This window comes from Lepus europaeus, chromosome 5, assembly GCF_033115175.1.
Source record: "Lepus europaeus isolate LE1 chromosome 5, mLepTim1.pri, whole genome shotgun sequence".
NCBI classification, from domain to species: Eukaryota; Metazoa; Chordata; class Mammalia; order Lagomorpha; family Leporidae; genus Lepus; species Lepus europaeus.
Genome location: NC_084831.1, coordinates 158,084,754 through 158,106,676, shown reverse-complemented (window position 1 = coordinate 158,106,676; position 21,923 = coordinate 158,084,754). Strand labels below are relative to the sequence as shown.

Sequence of the window (21,923 nt, the reverse complement as noted above, 5' to 3'; positions counted from 1 at the left end):
CTTGTGTCCTGAAGGGCAGAGGTGTCCTTACTAGGTTTGGCATGAGTACTTTATTCTCCAAAGACAGATATCTGCGATTTCACACAATGAAGATGGAGTGGCCACTGAAGAACATGTGATTGCACCACATTTTCTTGGCCTTCCTCGTTACATCCCTCATATACTTCCCTGGGCCCTAGAGTCTCCTGATTTTGTGATCTCTGGTATGAAGACCTCTCCTTACCTAATACCTTACTGAGATTGCTGGCTTTAAGAAAACCTTGGGGCAGGCATTCGGACGCTGCAGCCAAGACACCACTTGGGTTGTCTACATCCCATATCTGAATGCCTGGGTTCAAGTCCTGGCTACCAGTTTTTGGATCCAGCTTCCTGCAGAGGTGCACCTGGGAGGCAGCAAATGGATCAACTACTTGGATCCTTGCCACCTGTGTGGGAGACCCGATTAGGCTCTGTGTTCCTGTCTTTGACTTGGCCCAGCCCTGACTGTTGTAGGCATCTGGGGAGTAAACCAAAGATGGAAAGTCTCTCTGTCTCTCTGCCTTTCAGATAAATCAATAAAACTGTAAACTGCTACCTTGTGCCTGAGTATAGTTTTGTTTTGTGTTTAAAAGAATGGGCCTTGGGGCAGGCACTGTGGCTCAGTGGGTTAACGCCCTGGCCTGAAGCGCTGGCAAACCATATGGGTGCCGGTTCCAGACCTGGCTGCTCCGCTTCCGATCTGGCTCTCTGCTATGGCCTGGAAAAGCAGAAGATGGCCCAGGCCCCTGCACCGTGTGGGAGACCCGGCAGAAGCTCCTGGCTTCAGATTGGCGAAGCTCTGGCCATTGCAGCCATCTGGGGAGTGAACCATCAGATGGAGGACCTCTCTCTCTGCCTCTCCTCTCTCTGTGTAACTCTGACTTTCAAATAAATAAGTACATCTTAAAAAAATAAAAGAATGGGCCTAATGGGCCTTAAGCCTATCCCAGACAACTTTTTACATAAGAAAAATTAGGGGCTCTCATTGTGGTGTAGTGGGTTAAGCCACCACCTGCAATGCCTTCATCCCACATGGGTGCCAATTCAAGTCCTGGCTGCTCCACTTAGGACCTCCCTGCTAATGGCCTGGGAAAAGCAGTGGAGGATGGCCCAAGTGTTGGGACCCCTGTACCCATGTGGGAGACCCAGAAGAAGCTTCTGGCTCCTGGCTTAAGCCTGGTCCAGCCCTGGCCAATGTGGCCATTTGTGGAGTGAACCAGCAGATGGAAGACCCCTCTCTTTGTCTCTCCCTTTCTCTCTCTGTAGCTCTTCCAAAAAAATAAAATAAACCTTGAAAGAACAACAAAGCCCTATGTCTTTATGGCACTGGCATCACATTTCTGCAATGAGCAGCCATGGCTGATGCTTGTGCTCCAAAGACCCTCTGAGACTACTGCCCTAATAAGCTGCTTATCCACAAAGTTCTTAGTAAATACTTAAAGCTTGACTTATATTCTTTTTTTAAAGATTTATTTATTTGAAAGGCAGAGTGCTAGAGAAAGGGAGAAGCACAGAGAGTGGCCATCCATTATGTAGATGGGTTGAATGGGAAGGTAAAGATATCACGTTCCCACACCTTTATGCCCTTCCGCCCTTATCTCTGTGCTCCCATATCTCCCTAGGGACCTAGGGCCACGGCCAGGCGCAGCTGCCTGTGGATGTGTGTAGATGTCTGTGTGTCCAGCCACCACCACAACACAAAGGCAGCTATCTCCTGCGGCCCCACCACCGTTGTGGGCAAGTGGCTTTCCTTGTGCATTTCTCACCACCACTGAGAGAAGGAGATATAAACCCACAAACGGCTCCAAGTTGTTCTCAGATCTGTTGGAATCCAAACCTATTTGTCCTGGGCCCTAAGCCCCAGGCGTGCACATTGGTTCACTCCCCAAATGGCTGCAGTGGCTGAGGGTGGGCCAGGCGGAAGCCAGGAGTCTGGAACTCCAGCAGGGTCTCCAATACTGGGTGGGTGGCAGGGGCCCATGGACTTGGGCCATTTTCCACTGCCTCAAGGACGTTAACTGGGAGCTAGATCAGGCAGAACTCAGTCTGGCGCTCCAGTACAAGATGCCTGTGATGCCACGACAGCCTCTCCTTATGCTCTTACCTCTGTTACGGTGTTTCCTTAAAGCGTGAGTATTCTTTCAAAGTCTTATTGAAATGAAAGAATAAATGATTTTAAGCTAAATAAGCCATAATATTCAATTTTATTTAACTTTTAAAAAAAGCACTATAGGATGTGAGAATGTTAATTTTTCCTAAACTTTGCTTTTAGTAACTCAAATTATGGAACATAGTTCTATCCTTCAATATTTAGTAAATTGGGCTGGAAGAATAACTATACTCTGAAAGATATGAGGGAGGAAGTAATTATAGCCATTTCACAAATAAAAGTCACATATCTTGTACTTTAGACAGTAATATTTTCATCGTCAACACATTTGATAACGTACTCTTAGATAACTTGCTCTCTATGGAAATAGCATTTCTTTTGGTAGGCCCTAAGTTTTGGGGAACCTTACGTTATCTTCAAGTATATATACTTGAACACTTCAAGTATACGCAATTGGTAAAAAAATCAGTTTTTTACGGCCATTTATCTATTACTTGTAAAATACATGCAGCAATAAATGTTCCAACAGCTTCTAAGTAAACTCCTTGCCAGATAATCCTTCAGCATTTGAGCCAGGATGTTAATCCGTTCTTAAACTTGACTCCACAGGTCATATTAGTATGATTAATCCTCTTTTCAAAGGTGATATCCAGTTTCCAACTACAAAAGAAAGCCAAGAGTAAAATATTAGACTGTGAGCATCACAGGAGAAACTTCTAATCCGTGTAATGGAAACAGGAAACTGGCTAAAAAGTTTCCATTTTATTATCTGGAACATTCTCCATTAAAAGATCTTGCATGTTCGAGGTCTTGAGTGATCTCTCAACTGCAGGTATATCTCTACACTGTTGTCTTGTGAAGGGGCACTACATTAATGAGTAATCTATCAAAGGCTCGCTGAAGGAAAAGAGAATTAACTTTACGACTCATTACAGAGTAACTGGAAACTGTTTTTGTAAATCAGAATGAGAACTTTTTAAATAAAGGGGCCTGGAAAAAGTAACAAGCAGGAAGTTCTTCTGCTCCTAATTAGGTTTCCCACTTGTGAAAGAGGATCCCTTTGAGAGAGAGGAGAGGATGACCCTAGGACTACTGCCTATGGATCTTTACTTCTTGAAATCGGTATCAGGGGAAGGAAGTGAGGAGGGAAAAACCAAGCAAGGCAGAAGCACATCTATCGAAAGTATTCCATCATTCTGACTTTTAAGTCACTTCGGTGATCCAGCATCCCATAGGGGTGCTGGTCCGAATTCTGCTGCTCTGCTTCTGGTCCAGCTCCCTGCTAGTGCACATGAGAAAGCATCAGAAGGTGGCCCAAGCGCTTGGACACCTGCACCCACATGGAAGACCCAGAGGAAGTCCTGGCTGCTGGGTTCTCCCTGGCCCAGCCTTGGCCCTTGCAACAAGGAGGGAACCAGTGGATGGAAGATCTCTCTCCTACCTCTGCCTCTCCCTCTCTGTAACTGCCTTTCAAATAAATAAATCTCTTTTTTTTGTAAATCAATTAGGTGAGCTTTATATCCTGTGAGTCCAAGTTAATGAGTTTCAACGAGGAGCCTCTTTTCTCACCACTGGAGTTTTGCTATCTGACCTCACAATTTTTTTTAGCTGTGTAGTATAATATTCACGGGGAGGAAAAGCTAATCAGGTTACCTCATCTTTCCTCTTCCAGTTACTTTCTCTCCCTTGTCATTCGAAGACCAGTGTTGGCTGAAGCTAACCATATTCATGCAATGAACAGAAAAAGCTAAATTAGAAATTTAAGAGAAAAAGCAGCAGGAGAATATTTCAAAATTTCACTTTGCTTTCTCCCCTTGCCCCTCTCCCTTTCAAATGGGCTCTCACGATAGACAAATTCAAATGCAAATCAGTAAGTCACAGAAACAATACAAGTGGGTGCTTACAGACAAGAGGCTGCCTTGTGGAGAGTGACTGCTCCCTCTGTAGAAACCAGCTGATGTCCTGCTTTAATTTTTACCACGTATCTCAATGAGAGCTGAGTACTGGCAGACTTCCCCATTTTTTGTGAAGACCTCTATTCAATTATTTGTTTATTCATTCATTTGAAAGCCAGAGAGGGAATCTGAGACCCACAGAGCCAGGGTTGGGCCAGGCTGAAACAAGGAGCCAGAACACAATCCAGATCTCCCACATCAATGGCAGTGACCCATTGACATGCTTCGTCCCAGGGTGTTACCTGGCTGGAAGCTATGATCAGGAGTGGAGCTGGGTCTCACACCCAGGCACTCAGAGGGGATGCAGGCCTCCCGAAAAGCATCTTGACTGCCAAAGGCCTGCCCCAAAATCATTTTTAAAATGTGAAACTTCTATAGGTTTCTACTTAGTAACTAATTGTAAAAAGTTTTTTAAAGAAAACACCTAAGGGTGCCAAACCTAGAGTACTGGTCAGATCCAGTCCATGGGCCTACTGTTTGTGACTTTTGTCTCAAACCCACTGGGGAACACAGAATGATGTGTTTCAATCTCAGTGATTCCAGAGGGCTGATCAAGGGAGGCCTATGAGCCCTACTTCCCGGCAGTGCTTAAGATCTCTGACTCAGGGCCGGCGCCGCGGCTCAATAGGCTAATCCTCCGCCTTGCGGCGCTGGCACACCGGGTTCTAGTCCCGGTCGGGGCACCGATCCTGTCCCAGTTGCCCCTCTTCCAGGCCAGCTCTCTGCTGTGGCCAGGGAGTGCAGTGGAGGATGGCCCAAGTGCTTGGGCCCTGCACCCCATGGGAGACCAGGAGAAGCACCTGGCTCCTGCCATCGGATCAGCGCAGTGCGCTGGCCGCAGCGCGCCTACCACGGCGGCCATTGGAGGGTGAACCAATGGCAAAAAGGAAGACCTTTCTCTCTGTCTCTCTCTCTCTCACTGTCCACTCTGCCTGTCAAAAAAAAAAAAAAAGATCTCTGACTCAGCAGCCCCCAGGTGTTAGGGGCAAACAGTAGGCCCTGAGCTTCCAGCCTTGCCACAGGCTCCGGTGCCCCAAGAGTGGTTTGCAAGCAGTGGAGAAACAGATCTGAAGAGACTGTGAGAGTTTACTAAGGGCCATCTCAGTGCTAGCCAACTTGGACACAAAGTGACCCAGGCGCACAGGATCCCAGAACTGGGGATGGCAGGCGAACGAGCCAAAAGAATGTCTGAAGCTGGGACAAGTGTTTGGCACAGTGGTTAAGACACCACTTGGGACACCCAGATCCCGTATCAGAGGGCCAATTCCGGCTTCCTACTAAGGTACACCCTGGAAGGCGGTGCTGATGGCCCAAGTACTTGGATTCCTGTCACTTACATGGGAGACTCAGCTTGAGTTCCTGCTCCTGGTTTCAGGATGGCCCAGCCTACACTATTGTGTCTATCTCTTTCTCTCTGCCTTTCCAATAAAAAGTAAATAAATAAAAATTTCAAAAGTATATATTAAGTAAAAGAATACCAAAAGTTCAAATTGTTAATAGGTGGAAAAAAATCACTGATCGAAGGTCTTGCCTCTCCTTCCCACAGGGCAGAAACTTTGGTTCACCAGCCAAGTAGCACTTAACACAGCCCCAGCACACAGTGGGGTTTCATTTTATAACAATAATACTGGGGCTGGCGCCTGTGGCATCATGGGCTAAGCCTCCACCTGTGGCTCTGGCATTCCATATGGATGCCGGTTCATGTCCTGGCTGCTCCTCTTCTGATCCAGCTCCCTGATAGTATGCCTGGGAAAGCAGTGGAAGATGGCCCAAGTGCTTGGGCCCCTACCACCCACAACGGAGACCTGGATGGAGTTCCTGGCTCCTGGCTTCAGCCTGGCCCAGCCCTCCCTCTTTCTGTCTTTCCCTCTCTCTCTGTAACTCTGACTTTCAAATAAATAAAAGATTTTTTAAAAAAATTATACAAATGGGAGAGAATAATATAAAGTATTAATAAAATCACACTTCATATACCCAATTTAAAATCATGTAAATCTTGTCCCCATATTAACAGTTCTGTAAGAATTCCATAGTATCTAACACATGAGCTATAAACAAGCTGATTAGAGTTGCAAAGCAAAGCAGCTCTGTGTTGAAGCTGCAGAAGCTGGGCGTGGTAAGGTAGGGCTGCTGAGGATTCAACGGGAGGTCTTGAGTGCGTTTTTTCTAGAACAAGGGTTTCCCGTCCAGTCTCAGCAGCATACGCACAACTAGGGGCTACTGAATGTTCAGTGACTCTCAAAGTGCACCCAGAGCAAGGAGGTTGACTATGACCATGACTTGGAATTCTCAATGACCTTGGGTCAAGTTCCATATTCTCTTCAGTTGCTGAGAGCAAACCAGTTGCCCACATCAGCATCCACTGTGGGAAAGTCTGTCCCCACCCCACATTCCTGCATCGCTTCCAACAGCACTCAGTGGCTCCAGCCTACTGCGTCGTCCTCAAGAACAGAGCATCTGACAGAAGCTGCTCTCTCTGTCAAGGGTATGGGGAAGAAGGAGCCAGGGTCTCAGTGTCTGGAAGCCTCTGACCTGATCTCTGAACTCCCGAAAGCAATGTGGCTGCCAGGCCGGCCTGGGGATGAAGACCAATGAGAAACCCACACGGGGCCTCACAAATCACTTTCTAGGGATGAAATGAACTTAACATGTGTCGAAGTTCCTTCTCACTGGTTTTCCTGCCATCAAGTGCTACCCCTTACCCCTGAATTTGGAGTCATTTTCATTTTTGTCAGGATCAGACGCTAGGATTATCAGCACTTTGCTTAAATCTGAAGTTCCCTGAACCTAAAGAGAAAACATCAACATCATAATTAGTCAAGATAATGTTCTTCGATTCTTAAAGTGGATGCTTCCCAATCTTCCAAAGAGGATAAGAAATAAACCAAAACCATGCATTAAGTCTCCAACCTAAGCTCTACCATTTTAATTAGAGACCCTCAGAGATGTTGTTTTAAGAAATCTTGGCCCAGTAAATTGTCTTTTGCATATTTAGAGACACCAGAGAGGAAACTTCTAAACTTACCTGTAATTAGACTAAAAATTCTCACTTTGGAAATCAGGGACCCCCCCAGCATCCTATGACTGCTTTTACTCCAGCACTGATGCGTAAGGGCCCAGGGACAGCACGCCCAGGATGGCAGGACTTTCTTAGAGCTTCCGCCCCACGTGCTACAAAATCTGCCTCTCAGAACACAAGTAGCAGCAAGTGAAAATCATTACTATCATTTATTCTTATAATATGCTGATGAGACAGTCGCTTCCATTATCCCCATCTAATTAAGGATTTGTGGAAACTAAGGACCAGAAGAGTTAAGCAGCTACTCTGTGCTCATGGTAGGTACAGTATACCTGACCCTAAACCTCTCTTAACAACTAAACTGTTGCTACTGCTCCTAGTGATCACTTATCTCTTACCCCCACTTTCTGTTTCAAAACTAAAGGGATTTTCAGTTGCTACACAAACATTTAAATTACTTTCATTCTCTTAATTACTGAAAGGTACCAAATAAGAATGTCGTAAAAGGGGCAGATACAGTTTTTAAGCTTAAGAACTTCCTCTGGACAACAATTTTTGCTTAATTAGGGTCAGTGTGGTGGCACAGTGGGCTAAGAGACACCTGCATTCCGTATCTGAGCACCAGTTTGAGTCCCAGCCACTCCACTTCCAAACCAGCTTCCTGCTAATGCACTTGGGAAAGCAGGGGAAGATGACCCAAGCCCATGTGGGTCACCCACATGGGAGACCCAGGTGGAATTCCTGGCTCCTGGCTTCGGCCTGGCCTAGTCCGACAGTTGCAGCCCTTTGGAATTAAACCAGTAGCTAGAATATCTATCTTTCTGTCTCTCATTCTTCCTCTCTCTCTTTCTGCCTTTCAAATAAACAAAGCTTTAAAATAATAATAACAATAAATTTTCATTTAGTTAATGGTCTTTTACAGAATCTCTCTCATATGGGAAAACTTGCAACTGCATTAAAAAGCTGCTGTCCTCCTCTTTCCCATTCCTGAATCCAGCCCTCCACCTGCCCTGTGGTCCAACAGCAGGAGGGCTGGCCCACTGGGGACCTAGCTTCTGCCCTGTAAGTGCAACCACACCCAAGTGTTCACACCTCCCCTGCCGTTACAGAAGCAGGAGATGACCAGGCCCGGCCTGGAGCCCACCATCAGTTGTACCCACAGCCCCTAACGTGGCAACAAAGGGAGGGAGCTCCTGCTCCACTCCCTTCTAATCAACAGGGCAGATGTTTCCAGAGCCACGCTGGCGTTCAGCATCACTGCCTTGCTGAGAACTGGGAAACCTGCACTGCACCCCCTCCTGCACAGCACCCCCTCCTGCACAGTACTCCCTCCTGCACAGTACCCCAACATGCACAGTACCCCATCCTGCACAGCACCCCCTCCTGCACAGTACCCCCTCCTGCACAGTACTCCCTCCTGCACAGTACCCCAACATGCACAGTACCCCATCCTGCACAGCACCCCCTCCTCCACAGTACTCCCTCCTGCACAGTACCCCCTCCTGCACAGTACCCCAACATGCACAGTACCGCCTCCTGCACAGCACCCCCTCCTGCACAGCACCCCCTCCTGCACAGTACTCCCTCCTGCACAGTACCCCATCCTGTACAGCACTCCCTCCTGCACAGTACCACATCCTGCACAGTACCCCCTCCTGCACAGTACCCCAACATGCACAGTACCCCATCCTGCACAGTACCCCAACATGCACAGTACCGCCTCCTGCACAGCACCCCATCCTGCACAGTACCCCATCCTGCACTGCACCCCCTCCTGCACAGCACCCCCTCCTGCACTGCACCCCCTCCTGCACAGTACCCCTTCCTGCACAGTACCCCCGCCTGCACAGTACCCCCTCCTGCACAGAACCCCCTCCTGCACAGCACCCCATCCTGCACAGTACTCCTTCCTGCACACCACCTCCTCCTGCACAGTACCCCCTCCTGCACAGAACCCCCTCCTGCACAGCACCCCATCCTGCACAGTACCCCCTCCTGCACAGCACCCCATCCTGCACAGCCCTGCACCGGGACACACGGCCTGGGTAGCAGAGGGCAGACAGACTCTGGCCCTCTTATCCCTGGTCACACCCTTACATAAGGCACCTGCACCACAGTACACAGAAATCCTAGGAACATGTTTTTTACCTCTCTATTAAGGACAGTTAAGAACTGCAGATTTTTTCCAGGTTAAGTTTCTTTTTAAGAGGATCAGTTGAGGTTTGTCTTTTGTTTTGTTTTGTTTTTGTATTAGTTTATTTACTATATCTATTGTCTCTGTATTTTTATTCTTTTAAAATTTGTTATATATTTAAAGATTGTAGTTGACATATAATTGTGTGTATAATGGCATACAGGGCAACATTTCAGATCATGGACATCATGTGTAATGATAAGGTCAGCGTGACGGGCTTATCCTTTACCCTGAATATTTATCATTTCCTCGTGCTGGGAGCATCAGAACCCTCTCTACTGTCTACTTTAAAATATATGATTTCTACCAGTTGAGCTGTGAAGTCACCTGTGGGACAACACAGAAACAGACAACGACCACAAAGGATCTCCCTTACCTGCTCACAGGTTTTTGGTATGATGTACGGTGCAAAATACGGCTCCTCTGTCTTAGTATTGATTACACTGCCATACACAATAATAACGAATTTCATGGTCACGTTATTGATAGCCAGTTCATTGTAGCTCGATAAAGTCTCCACATAGGCATGATTGTGCAGCACACACTTCTGAAACTTCAAGTCCTACAACAAATTCACATTGTTTCTATAAGTCACACAAGCGGACACAGAGTACCTAGAAGAAAGCGTATTCATCCATCTGTTATCTGAGGCAAGCAAAAGGCACAAGAATCTTGGTCCCGAAAGACAGATGCAGTTAGAGCTCTGGATGGCCCCTGACAGGTGTCTGAATTCAAAGATTTGTATTGTCATTATCTGGTGACACTGGACTGGGCTGCTCAGCCGGACTTACAAGCTCCCAGTCAGCTGCAGCTTGTTGGCCAGCACCACCTTGTTAGAAATCTGTTAGCACAAGAGCAAGAATCTTCAAGATTTCTAAGTTTTACCCAGCCATAAGCAAACGTCCCACTTCACAAGTGAACAAATAACAACAAAAAGCCAAAGCAAAATAAAGCACAGAACTGAGTGTGACTGATAGGTCTAAGAGTCAAAGGGATCACACAAACAAAACTAGTGTCTGCTAATACTAACTGATAGAATCAAAAAGGAGAGAAGGATCCAACATGGGAAGTGGGAGACACAGCGGACCCATAGAATAGCAGATGTCCTAAATAGCACTCTGGCCTCCGAATCAGCCCTTAAGGCATTCGGATCTGGCTGAAGAGCCCATGAGAGTATTGGAGGCATGGAAAGCCAAGACACTCTGGCAAAAAAAAAAAGAAAACCTAAATGAAAGATCTCTGTGAGTGAGATCCCAGTGGAAAGAACGGGGCCATCAAAGAAGGAGGTACCTTTCTCTGAAGGGAGGAGAGAACTTCCACTTTGACTATGACCCTGTCGGAATAAGATCGAAGTCGGCAAACCCTAAAGGCTTCCATAGCCTTGGCAACTCATGACTAGAGCCTAGGGAGATTACTGACGCCATAAACAAGAGTGTCAAATTGTTAAGTCAGCAACAGGAGTCACTGTGTACTTACATCTCATGTGGGATCTGTCCTTAATGTGTTGTCCAATGTGAAGTAATGCTATAACTAGTACTGAAACAGTATTTTTACACTTTGTGTTTCTGTGTGGGTGCAAACTGATGAAATCCTTACTTAGTATATACTGAATCGATCTTCTGTATATAAAGATAATTGAAAATGAAAAAAAAAAAAAAACCTTGGTTTTAAATTAGAAATTGTATAGAAAATTAATCAATTTTTTAAAAATATCATGTAGGCTCTCTGTCCTTAATGTACTGTACATTGTGATTTAATGCTATAACTAGTACTCCAATAGTATTTTTCACTTTGTGTTACTATGTGGAGGCAAATTGTTGAAATCTTTACTTAATATATACTAAACTGGTCTTCTGTATATAAAGAGAATTGAAAATGAATCTTGATGTGAATGGAAGGGGAGAGGGAGCAGGAAAGGGGAGGGTTGCGGGTGGGAGGGAAGTTTGGTGGGGGGAAAGCCATTGTAATCCATAAGCTATACTTTGGAAATTTATATTCATTAAATAAAAGTTTTTAAAAAATTGTTAAATAAAAAAAAAAAAAAAGAACTGAGTGTGAGCCATACTTTGAGGTTCAGGAAGGTGGTCACCTACAAGGCAAGAAGGTAGGCCCAGAACACATCCCTACAGTGCTCAGCCAGACCCAGGCCTAGCCACACCTCGATATCACATTTCCAGCCTCCCAAACTGTGAGACAGTATATTTGTATTGCTTAAGTGTGCGGCACTTCTTCTTCTTCTTCTTCTTTTTTTTTTTTTTTTTTTTTTTGATAGGCAGTGTGGACAGTGAGAGAGAGAGACAGAGAGAAAGGTCTTCCTTTTTGCCGTTGGTTCACCCTCCAATGGCCGCTGTGGTAGACGCACTGCTGCCGGCACACCGCGCTGATCCGATGGCAGGAGCCAGGTGCTTCTCCTGGTCTCCCATGGGGTGCAGGGCCCAAGCACTTGGGCCATCCTCCACTGCACTCCCTGGCCACAGCAGAGAGCTGGCCTGGAAGAGGGGCAACCGGGACAGGATCGGTGCCCTGACTGGGACTAGAAGCCGGTGTGCCAGCGCCGCAAGGCGGAGGATTAGCCTGTTGAGCCGCAGCGCCGGCCAGTGGCACTTCTTGACAGCAGCACTGCCAACTGCGATGCCGAAGCTTGGAGATCAGGTCAATGACAGGAACCTTCTGGACAGTGTGCATTGGCAAATGGTATCAGCCCAATCTGAACATCTCAAGCCCCAAGGAGCACACAGCTCTGTGAGCCAGCCCTTAGATGTCCACCAGAGACAAGCAAATCAAACACCTACTTGTTCAAGGCACCAATACAGCTGGGGCACCAACCTCATAAGAAATTGGCAATGTGTCTAGAAACTTGCAGCCAGAAAATCCTACTGAAAATGACCTGCTCTGGGGGCAGTATTGTGGCCCCATGGGTTAGGCCACTGCCTGCAATGCTAGCATCCATATTGGAGTGATGGTTCAAGTCCTGACAACTCTGCTTCTGATCCAGCTTCCTGCTAATGTGCCTGGGAAGGCAGCAGAAGATGATTCAAGTACTTGGGCTCCTGCTACGCATGTGGGAAATAAAGATGGAGTTCCTGATTCCTGGCTCTGGCCTGTTCCAAATCTCTTTTTAAAAAAGTAACTTGCTGGGGCCGGCGCTGTGGCGCAGTTGGTTAACGCCCTGGCCTGAAGCTCCGGCATCCCATATGGGCACCGGTTCGAGACCTGGCTGCTCCATTTCCTGTCCAGCTCTCTGCTACGGCCCGGGATAGCAGTAGAAGATGGCCCAAGTCCTTGGGCCCCTGCACCCATGTGGGAGACCTGGAAGAAGCTCCTGGCTCCTGGCTTTGGATCGGCGCAGCTCCGGCCGTTGTGGCCATCTGGAGAGTGAACCATCAGATGGAAGACCTCTTTCTCTCTCTCTGCCTCTCTTCTCTCTGTGTAACTCCGACTTTCAAATAAATAAATAAATCTTTTTTTTTTTTTAAAGTAACTTGTTTTGGTTTGTAAGTGCGTGTACCTTTTGAGTTCTACGATTTAGAGGAGGGTGGGCAGACAGCATAACCTTATCAGTGCTTGTGTATTCTAAAAATTCCTAACTGGCAATTCTCTGATGGAAAAGGCGCAAAAGAAATAAACCAGCCCTTCAAGTAGAGATTCTCTGGGAAGCAAAATTCGGGATAGATGGTTATTATAATTTTTAATGTTTTACATCTGCCTTTGCTCATTCATATAATGAATATGTGTTGCTCATGAATTTTAACATTGTAGAGGACATTTACTCTATTGCTGTGTCAAATCTGACTCCATTGGTCCTAATTCTCTCCTCTGAGTCTCATACCAGATCCTAAATTTACATGAAGGATACAAATATGAGATTGTAAATTGTGGCAGATCAGAGACAGACTTGACCCACTACCTTTTGGAGGGAAAGTTCCTAGAAGAGGCTTACATTAAAGATTTTGAAAAGGCAAGAGATTTATATCACTGTAGGAAAAGTACATTACAATAAATACCAGACCAAGTGTTCATAAAGCCATTCTGATTAATGCTATGCTTGGCTCTTGGGGAACTGCCTATTTAATATCTGCTGAATTGGCTTCTTTTTTATTTGTAGGGATGACTGCAGGTAGCTTGAGAAAATTAGCTGTGCCAAGAAGATTGACAACCTGGAGGAAGCCAGGGCAAGATGGAGCTGTTAAAATTCCAGCAATCCCATTTTAGAGAAATCAGACATAAGCTTTTTGTTGTTTGAAAAATATGAAATGCATTTTGTGAAAAATACAGAAAATAAAGAACCTAAAAGGCATTCATATTTTAATCATGTAACTAACCTCATCCACCAGACTTGATTCAAAATACTGACAGGCAGTATCAAGAGCAAGCTTTAGCCATATTTTATATTCCAGCGACGGCCAGAAGACATCAAAGCCTTCATATAAATCCTCCAGGGAGATGAAAAAGGCCTGAAACGACAAGATGCCAGGTCACAACCAGCAGAGTCTGGAACTCAATTACAAGACCATCCAAAAATCAGATGCCTGCCCAGAAAAAACTGACCATCAGTTCTAGCATAATTATCACACTCTGTTGTTTAAACACATTGGGTTGTGGAATGGTGGGTTGCTATGTATTCGATGGTAAAATTTGTGGTCTAATTGGAGCTAAACTCAATAGACCAGGAAAATTCCCATCAATCCAAGCATATTATAAAGGGAATGGCTCAGGAACCCAAGATTCAGGAACTGAGACATACAAATATATCTCTTTACTGTCACAGTAGGTGAAGTGGGCTCATCCACACTATCTCCAGAGACAAACTGCTTACCTGAATAAGGAAGACCGTTCCTTCAGATTTCAAGTTAAATAAACTGTAATGACTCCAATTCAGTCTTCCGACTAAAAGCGAGCCTTCTGTCCTCTCCCAGAAATAACACCGTGCTAAACTGGCAAAGCAGCATTCCCCTCTGCTCCACACACCCCTAAGACTCTACAGGCTCCAAAGATGGAGGACCCTTTGTAGCAGGAACTCCGGCTCACTTCTATTCGAATTCTCCACAGCTAGGACAATGTCAGACCACTTACTGTTCAGTAGATAACTTCTCACCTGGTGTGAAAATAGAAGAAAAGAACTTTAAAAACCAGTATTCTTCCAACACTTGGTCCCCACAATGGTAGTCATTTACTGAGCATCTGTGCAGAGTGCCAGACACAGAGATTGTCGTGCCCTTGATGACACCAAGAGGGAGGTATTCTCCCTACTGCATAAATAAGGACATCAAGACTTGAAGAGGCTCGAATAATTTGCTCCACATCCCACAGCCATGGTGTGGAAGAGCTGGCATGTGAGACACTAAATCTGCCTTTTCTTAGCTGGTCCACAGGCTAAAACAATGGAAAACGGAGTTGAAAGATACATTGCTTTTGGTGCAACTAATTTTGAAATTCATGCACCTGAGAGGTCTTCAAAATGTTCACAGAAAATGTGAGTCATGAAAAAATACGCATGAATTTCAAAATATATATTTGCACCAAAATAGACATCTTTTAATTTCATTTTTCTAGACCTTTTGAAGTACCCTTGTACACTGCCTCCCTATAGCTGGTTAGGTGACAGAATACGATACCAGGACCAAAGGAAGAACAGACGCTGACATTCCTTATTTACTTGAGGACAGATTAACTAATAACCCATAACAGAATCACTCTCTTACCTGTAGAATCGTTTCGCAGATGGCAGTGTATTCGATCTCACGCTTCAGCAGGCAGCTCAGCTCTCCCAGCACATCCCCACTGGTACAGTACTCGGTAAACAGGGTTTTGGACTCCCTATCGGGCCTCAGGCTACTGTCTATTCCAAAGGTAGGAGACGAACTGTGCAGCTGCAGAGGGGAAAGTGTGTGCAAAGGCAAATAAAAGCTTTAAAGCTTTCTGATCAAACCATAGGCTCTTCCATTATTCCTTACAGTGGAAGGCAGAGATCCTGCCATGGGCGAAGCAGAATAAACCTGCGCAGAAATCACGGTTTATTTCACATTTCAATTCCCCAGGGCAAGGTCTTTTTTGTTTTATTTTAAGATTTATTTACCTATTTGAGAGGCAGAGTTACAGACAGAGAGCAGAACAGAGAGGTCCTTATCCGCTGGTTCTACTCCCCAAATGACCCCAATGGCCAGAGCTGGGCCGATCCAAAGCCAGGAGCCAGGAACTTGTTCTGGGTCTCTTTGTGGGTGCAGGGGCCCAAGCACTTGGGCCATCTTCCACTGCTTTCCCAGGCACATTAGCAGGGAGCTGGTGGGAAGCGGAGCAGTGGGAATCAAACTGGTGTGCGCATATGGGATGCAGGCACTGCAAAGGCTGAACCTACTAAACCACAGCGCTGGCCCCCAGGGCAAGGTCATGCTTTGTAGAAAAGCCCTATTTACAACTCGACTTAAATCTTTCCTAGGTAAAAGTCCCACCTTAATTAGCAATTGCAGCCCACAGCCATTGCAACTGTCCTCTCTGAGCCCATTAGAACTTTGTGCTATAAAGGGTTCAATGCCTCCAGCAGAAAGCAGCATTTTATAGCATGGGCAGATAACACAAACTAACATGTTTCCTAAACCAAGTCAGAATTTCAGTAAAATCCTTGTCTCCCTTTAAAATGGTTACGAGTAACTACCATGGGCCAGCGCTGCGGCTCAATAGGCTAATCCTCTGCCTGCGGCGCCGGCACCCTGGGTTCTAGTCCCGGTCGGGGCGCCGGATTCTGTCCCAGTTGCCCCTCTTCCAGGCCAGCTCTCTGCTGTGGCCCAGGAGTGCAGTGGAGGATGACCCAAGTGCTTGGGCCCTGCACCCGCATGGGAGCCCAGGAGAAGCACCTGGCTGGCTTTGGATCAGCGCAGCACGCTGGCCGTAGCGGCCACTTTGGGGGGTGAACCAATTGAAAAAGGAAGACCTTTCTCTCTGTCTCTCTCTCTCTCACTGTCTAACTCTGCCTGTCAAAAAAAAGGGGGGGGGGGGGGAACTACCATGAAATAGCAACAGAAAAAGTTTGAAGGTTAACATAGAATGATCGAATTACTTCAGGAAGAGAACTGGTAGACATGAGTGAAGAAAGATGAGAGAGATCAAATTTTAGGGGGGAACTGAAGGAATCAAGCAAAAGGATCACAGAATTTTCTGGAAAGCTTAGTTATGGAGATCAAAGAGAATGGTGGTCAAAAGGGCAACAGGAAGCAAAAGACCATGGAAGAAGTTACTGTGAAAAACTACATCCTCTTAATTACCGCTCAGACTTCTCACTTTTCCAAAAACCAACTGGAGGGGAGGCAGCATTGTGGTGTAGAGGGCAAAGCCGCCACCTGCAGTGCCAGCATCCCATACGGGAACCCCTTCATGTACTGGCTGCTCCACTTTCCATCGTAATCCCTGCTAATGGCATGGGAAAAGCAGCAGGAGATGGCCCAAGTGTGTGGGCCCCTGCCAGCTTTGTGGATGACCCGGAAGAAGCTCCTGGCTCCTGGCTTCAGCCTGACCCAGGCCCGGCTATTACAGCTATCTGGGGAGTGAATTAGCAGATGGAAGATTACTCTCTCTGTCTCTCCTTCTCTCTATAACTCTTTCAAATGAATCTTTTAAAAAAAAATTATGTGAAAAGCAGAGAGAGAGAAAAACAGACAGATTTTTCCATCCATTGGTTTACTTTCCAAAGACTCTCAATAGCCAGGGCTAGGCCAGGCCAAAGCCAGGAACCAGGAACTCCACCCAGGTTTCCCATAGTGGCGTTAGGAATCCAAGTATATGAGCCATTGCCTGCTGTCTACCAGGGTCTGCATCAACAGGAAGCTGGAACCAGGAGCAGGCACTCTGATGTGGGACATGGGTGTCCCAAGCGGCATCATAACAGCGGCACCAAAGACCCATCTCAGTGCAGACTTTTCAACGCATTCATGCTTCCCAAAGACTGCAGTTTTTTTAAATGGAGGCGGGCATTGTGGCCTGGCAGGCTAAGCCACAATGTGTGACACAGGCATTCTGTATTGGAGTGCTCGTTGAGTCTCAGCTACTCTGCTTCTGATCCAGCTTCCTGCTAAGACGGCCCAAGTACTTTGGCACCTCTCACCCATGTGAGAGATCAGGATGGAGTTTCTGGCTCCTGGCTTTGGCCTGACCCAGCCCCAGCTGGTGTAGGCATTTGGAGAGTGGATCAGTGGATGGAAGATAGCTCTCTCCCTGTTAGTCACTCTGCCTTCCAAATAAATAATTTTTTAAAGATTTATTTTATTTATTTGAAAGTCAGAGTTACACAGAGAGAGTAGAGAGAGAGAGAGAGAGAGAGAGAGAGAGAAAGAGAAAGAGAGAGGTCTTCCATCCGTTGGTTCACTCCCCAGATGGCCACAACAGCTGGAGCTGCGCCGGTCCGAAGCCGGGAGCCAGGAGCTTCTTCCAGGTCTCCCACGTGGGTGCAGGGGCCCAAGGACTTGGTCCATCTTCCACTGCTTTCCCAGGTCATAGCAGAGAGCTGGATTGGAAGAGGAGCAGCTGGAACTAGAACTGGCGCCTATATGGGATGCCGGCGCTTCAGGCCAGGGCCTTAACCTATTGTGCCACAGCGCTAGCCCCCCAAATAAATAATTTTTTTAAAATGTTTTTAAATGACCATAATTCTGACTGCAGTTTGTAGCACCTTGAGCAATAAAGATGTCTCTATAGCAAACCAAGAAAAGATGACATTGGGAGCAGGCAGCATTCTAAAGAAGACCCACCAAGAGTGCAGTCCACTACTCAAGCCAGCACTAACCTAGGTACTGCTGTGAAGGGACTTTGCATATAGATTGAGGCTGCTAGTGAGCTGGGCTTAAACCAGCGATCTTGGAATGTGCTGGCAGGCCCCGTGTGATCACATGAATCCTTGAGAGAAGAAGTGGAAAGCAGAAGAGTCTACTTTAGAGATGCAGCTCTGTGACGTGAGGGCCGCATGCAAGGACCAGAGAGGGGCTCTAGGAGCTCACAGTGGGCCCCAGAGGAAGCTCCCAAGAAGCAGGGCTGCTGTCCTATACTGGGAGGAGCTAGAATCTGAAGACAACGTCAAAGAGTCTGGAAATGGATTCTGCCCCCAAGGTGTCCAGAAGTCAGTTCTTACCTTTAAAAAAATTATTTATGTATTTATTTATATGAAAGGAACAGTCTATATACAGTTTTAAGAAAATACTGATAGCTCCCACCCTTCCTCCCTTCCTGCCTTGCTCCCACCCTCTCACCTCCTGCCTTGCTTATTTCTCTTTTAATTTTTGCTATGACGTACTTTCAGTTTACTTTATAATCATAAGCTTAATCCTCTACTAAATGAGGAATTCAACAGGTAGTAAACAGAAGAACTATTGTTCCTCATGAGTATAGACCAGGGCTATAAACAATAATCTAATTTCAAGATGTCAACTTCACTCGTAGACATTACTTTTTTTGGTACTCTATATATTAGTTACCATAAACCAGAGAAAACATACGGTATTTGTCTTTTTGGGACTGGTTTGTTTCACTAAGCATAATTTCTCATGAACTTCTAGAAGTACTCTTGTACACTTTATATATATATATATATACACATATATATACATATATATATACATACATATGTACATATATACATATATATATGAAGGTAATTTTATACAATATTTCTAGTGTACTTACATTCTGACATACAGAACTGTAAGATACTAAATCTAAGCCATTAAATTTGTGGTCATTTGTTATGGGATCAATAGAATACTAATATAATCTTTTTTTCTGTTTTGTCAATCCCATGTCTTGAATGAACAGTGCCTGCTACATGGTAGCAACAAAGTAAATATTTGTTGAATGAAAAAATAAAAATTACTTAGGACAGTTCCAGATACCTATTAAATATTATATTGTATTAGTGTTACACCTATTTTAATAGTTTATTTCCATGGTATTTTCATTCTAAAACCAGGAAGCCAACAATAAGGTTTGTCACTTATGACTATCTTCTAGGAGTAAGGAATTATTTGGATCATAAACTGGGACTCACCCATATTTTAAGCTATTAAATTACTCGCCTCCTTACAAAGGAGTCTCGTCCCTACTACTTTGCCAGAATCAGGAGCTGGAGCCAGGAATCAAATCTGGACACTTTGATGTGGAATGTGGGCATCTTAATTGGCATTTTAACCAGCATCTTAACCACCAGGCTAAACACCTGCTCCAAAAGTTGAATTTGAGATCATCATCCCATTTGACCTCTCTGAGGATCTGACTTTGAGGCCTACCTCCTCATTCTTGAGCTCTCGTTTCCTTTAGATAATTTAACCCACATCAAGTATTGGTTTCCTCATCTGAACGTCCTGAAAAACACTGCTTCCTCCCAGGACTTCTGTAAGGAGTAAGTCATGCTGATGGCAGCATTTTGTAAAATAGGAAACACATTCCAGAGGTCGGATGTTATTATCTCTTAGCTTCAGTGCTCACTTGGAGCAGAAATAGTTTCATTGGGAAAAGAGATCATGTTAAAAAAAAAAAAAAAGTTTAAACTTTTTCAGTTCCCAAACTTATCCTTATGTTACGATCACACATTTCAAAATACATTTTAGGTAAAGAATCAACAGTCCCTTACACTTGCCATTCCTGAAATAATTAAGTAGATTCCTTGTGGCATTTCACCTTCCCTGCAGATGACATCTCCGTAGTCAAAATACGCGAGTTTGGTTCTTTCCTGAACGGAAAACAAGGAGGGGAGTGGGGAAGGGAGTAAAAGGAGAGTTAGCACAAAAGCTTCATTGTGTTCTTGTCTAAGTAGAAGTAAGTTTTTAAAGCTAAAGATGGTTTCAAGTAGCCTAAAAACACACAAATTATATTCTTGGTTTGTTGATGAATTCTAGCTGCTGTGCCCCATCACCTTCTAGGAATAAACAAACTGTAGGTGGTGATTAGTGTCCAGTACAATAATGGATAGAAACACTCGATAAATGCTTACAGTGGGGCCAGCGCCGTGCACAGCACATCAAGCTATGACTCTTGATGCTGGCAATCCATATTTGAGCACTGGTTTTAGCACCAGCTGCTCCTTTTCCTATACAGCTTCCTGCTAATGTGCCTGGGAAAGCCGCAGCAGATGGTCCAACTATTTGGCCCCTGCCACCCATGAGGGCAACCAGAATGGAATTCATGGCTCCTCCTGGCTTCAGCCTGGCCCAGCACCGGCCATTGAGGCTGTTTGGGGAGTGAACCAGAGGATGGAAGATCTTTGTCTCTCCCTCTCTCTCTCTAACTCTGCCTTTAAAAAGAGAATCCTAAAATAAAATAAAAAGAATAAGCAAATTAATGAATGTAAACTTTTTTTTTTTTGAGTAGCCATCTGGACCTGGGCTATAATGGTAAGCTAAATAAACCCCCTGCCTACAGAAGAACTTTTAGTTAGGAAGGGTCAATATTTACAACAAAGTGTGACAATTATTACAAAAGAGACAGAGGCAGGGTATTGTGGAAAAATGCAGAAAAGCATCAGAACCCTGTCTTGGTTGTTCGGTGAAGTCTTTACAGTAGGAGGGACAGCTAAGCTGAGGCCTGAAAGAAGAAAACCAGGTTAGCCAGGGTAAGATAGCTGAAGACCATTCAGGGCAGGAGATTCAGAATACGCAGAGACCCAGAAGCAAACAGAAACCCGCAGTTGGGGTAGCTGCAAAAGGTTGCATGTGTCTCAGGTAAGAAGGGATAGAGAACAGGCAGGAGTTACCCATCAGACATCAGTAGGCACAGGGCCTAGGATTCCTGTACTTTAATGGACTCATGATGTTTTAAATTCTTTTAAAATCAGAAGGCAGGGTGCAGGAACATTGAGTATTTGGTGTGGTGGTTAGATGCCACTTGTGACACCCAGATTCCACATTGGAGTGCCTTGGTCCAAGTCCCTGTTCCACTCCTCATTCCAGCTTCCTGCTAATATGCATACTGGGAGGCAGCAGGTGATGACTGAGTACTCGGGTTCCTGCCACCCACCTGGGCAATCTGGATTGAGTTCCAGGCTCCTGGCTTTGGCCTGGCCCAGCCTCAGCTTATGCAGGCATCTGGAGAGTGAACTAGTGGATGGAAGATAACACTGTCTGTCTGTCTGTCCATGTCTCTCTGCCTTTCAAATAAATATAAATAAATAAGTGAATCTTAGTAGAAAAAAAGAAAATAATAAAAAATGCAAAATCAGAAGCAGAAAAAAGAACTTCTAGGTAGAAAAAATATTTCAGCATATATAATGCTGATAAAGTCATCTTTGTACTAACACAGTCATAAAATACATATTTTTTTGCAGTTTTTTTTTAATGGAGGAAGAGGCCCACAAAGGCAAAATTGACAAGGAACCCCAAGAGCCATGAAGCAGTTCTGATGGCGGCAGGTCTGGATGGGTGAGCCAGGGCCAAGTCTGGAAGGGTCCCGGAGGCCTACTAAAGAGTTTGGGCTCCTCTCTGCCGGCGCCACGGCTCAATAGGTTAATCCTCCGCCTAGCAGAGCCGGCACATGGGGTTCTAGTCCTGGTCGTGGTGCCGGATTCTGTCCCGGTTGCCCCTCTTCCAGTCCAGCTCTCTGCTGTGGCCCGGGAGCGCAGTGGAGGATGGCCCAAGTCCTTGGGCGCTGCACCCA

At 45.5% G+C, this 21,923-nt stretch overlaps 1 protein-coding gene across 1 annotated transcript in view; it reads right to left on the bottom strand.

The window, feature by feature from the left end:
- Positions 1–6,767: 6,767 nt before the first annotated feature.
- The window catches only part of SLC9C2 (solute carrier family 9 member C2 (putative)), an 80,290-nt gene continuing 65,134 nt past the window's right edge, over positions 6,768–21,923 (bottom strand). The window contains exons 21-25 of the mRNA XM_062193842.1: positions 19,906–20,004; positions 14,999–15,166; positions 13,619–13,750; positions 9,673–9,858; positions 6,768–6,870 (exon numbers count right to left, since the gene is read on the bottom strand). Coding sequence (XP_062049826.1) covers positions 6,775–6,870; positions 9,673–9,858; positions 13,619–13,750; positions 14,999–15,166; positions 19,906–20,004 — 681 coding nt within the window. The 3' untranslated portion in view covers positions 6,768–6,774. The remainder of the gene's footprint in view (positions 6,871–9,672; positions 9,859–13,618; positions 13,751–14,998; positions 15,167–19,905; positions 20,005–21,923) is intronic.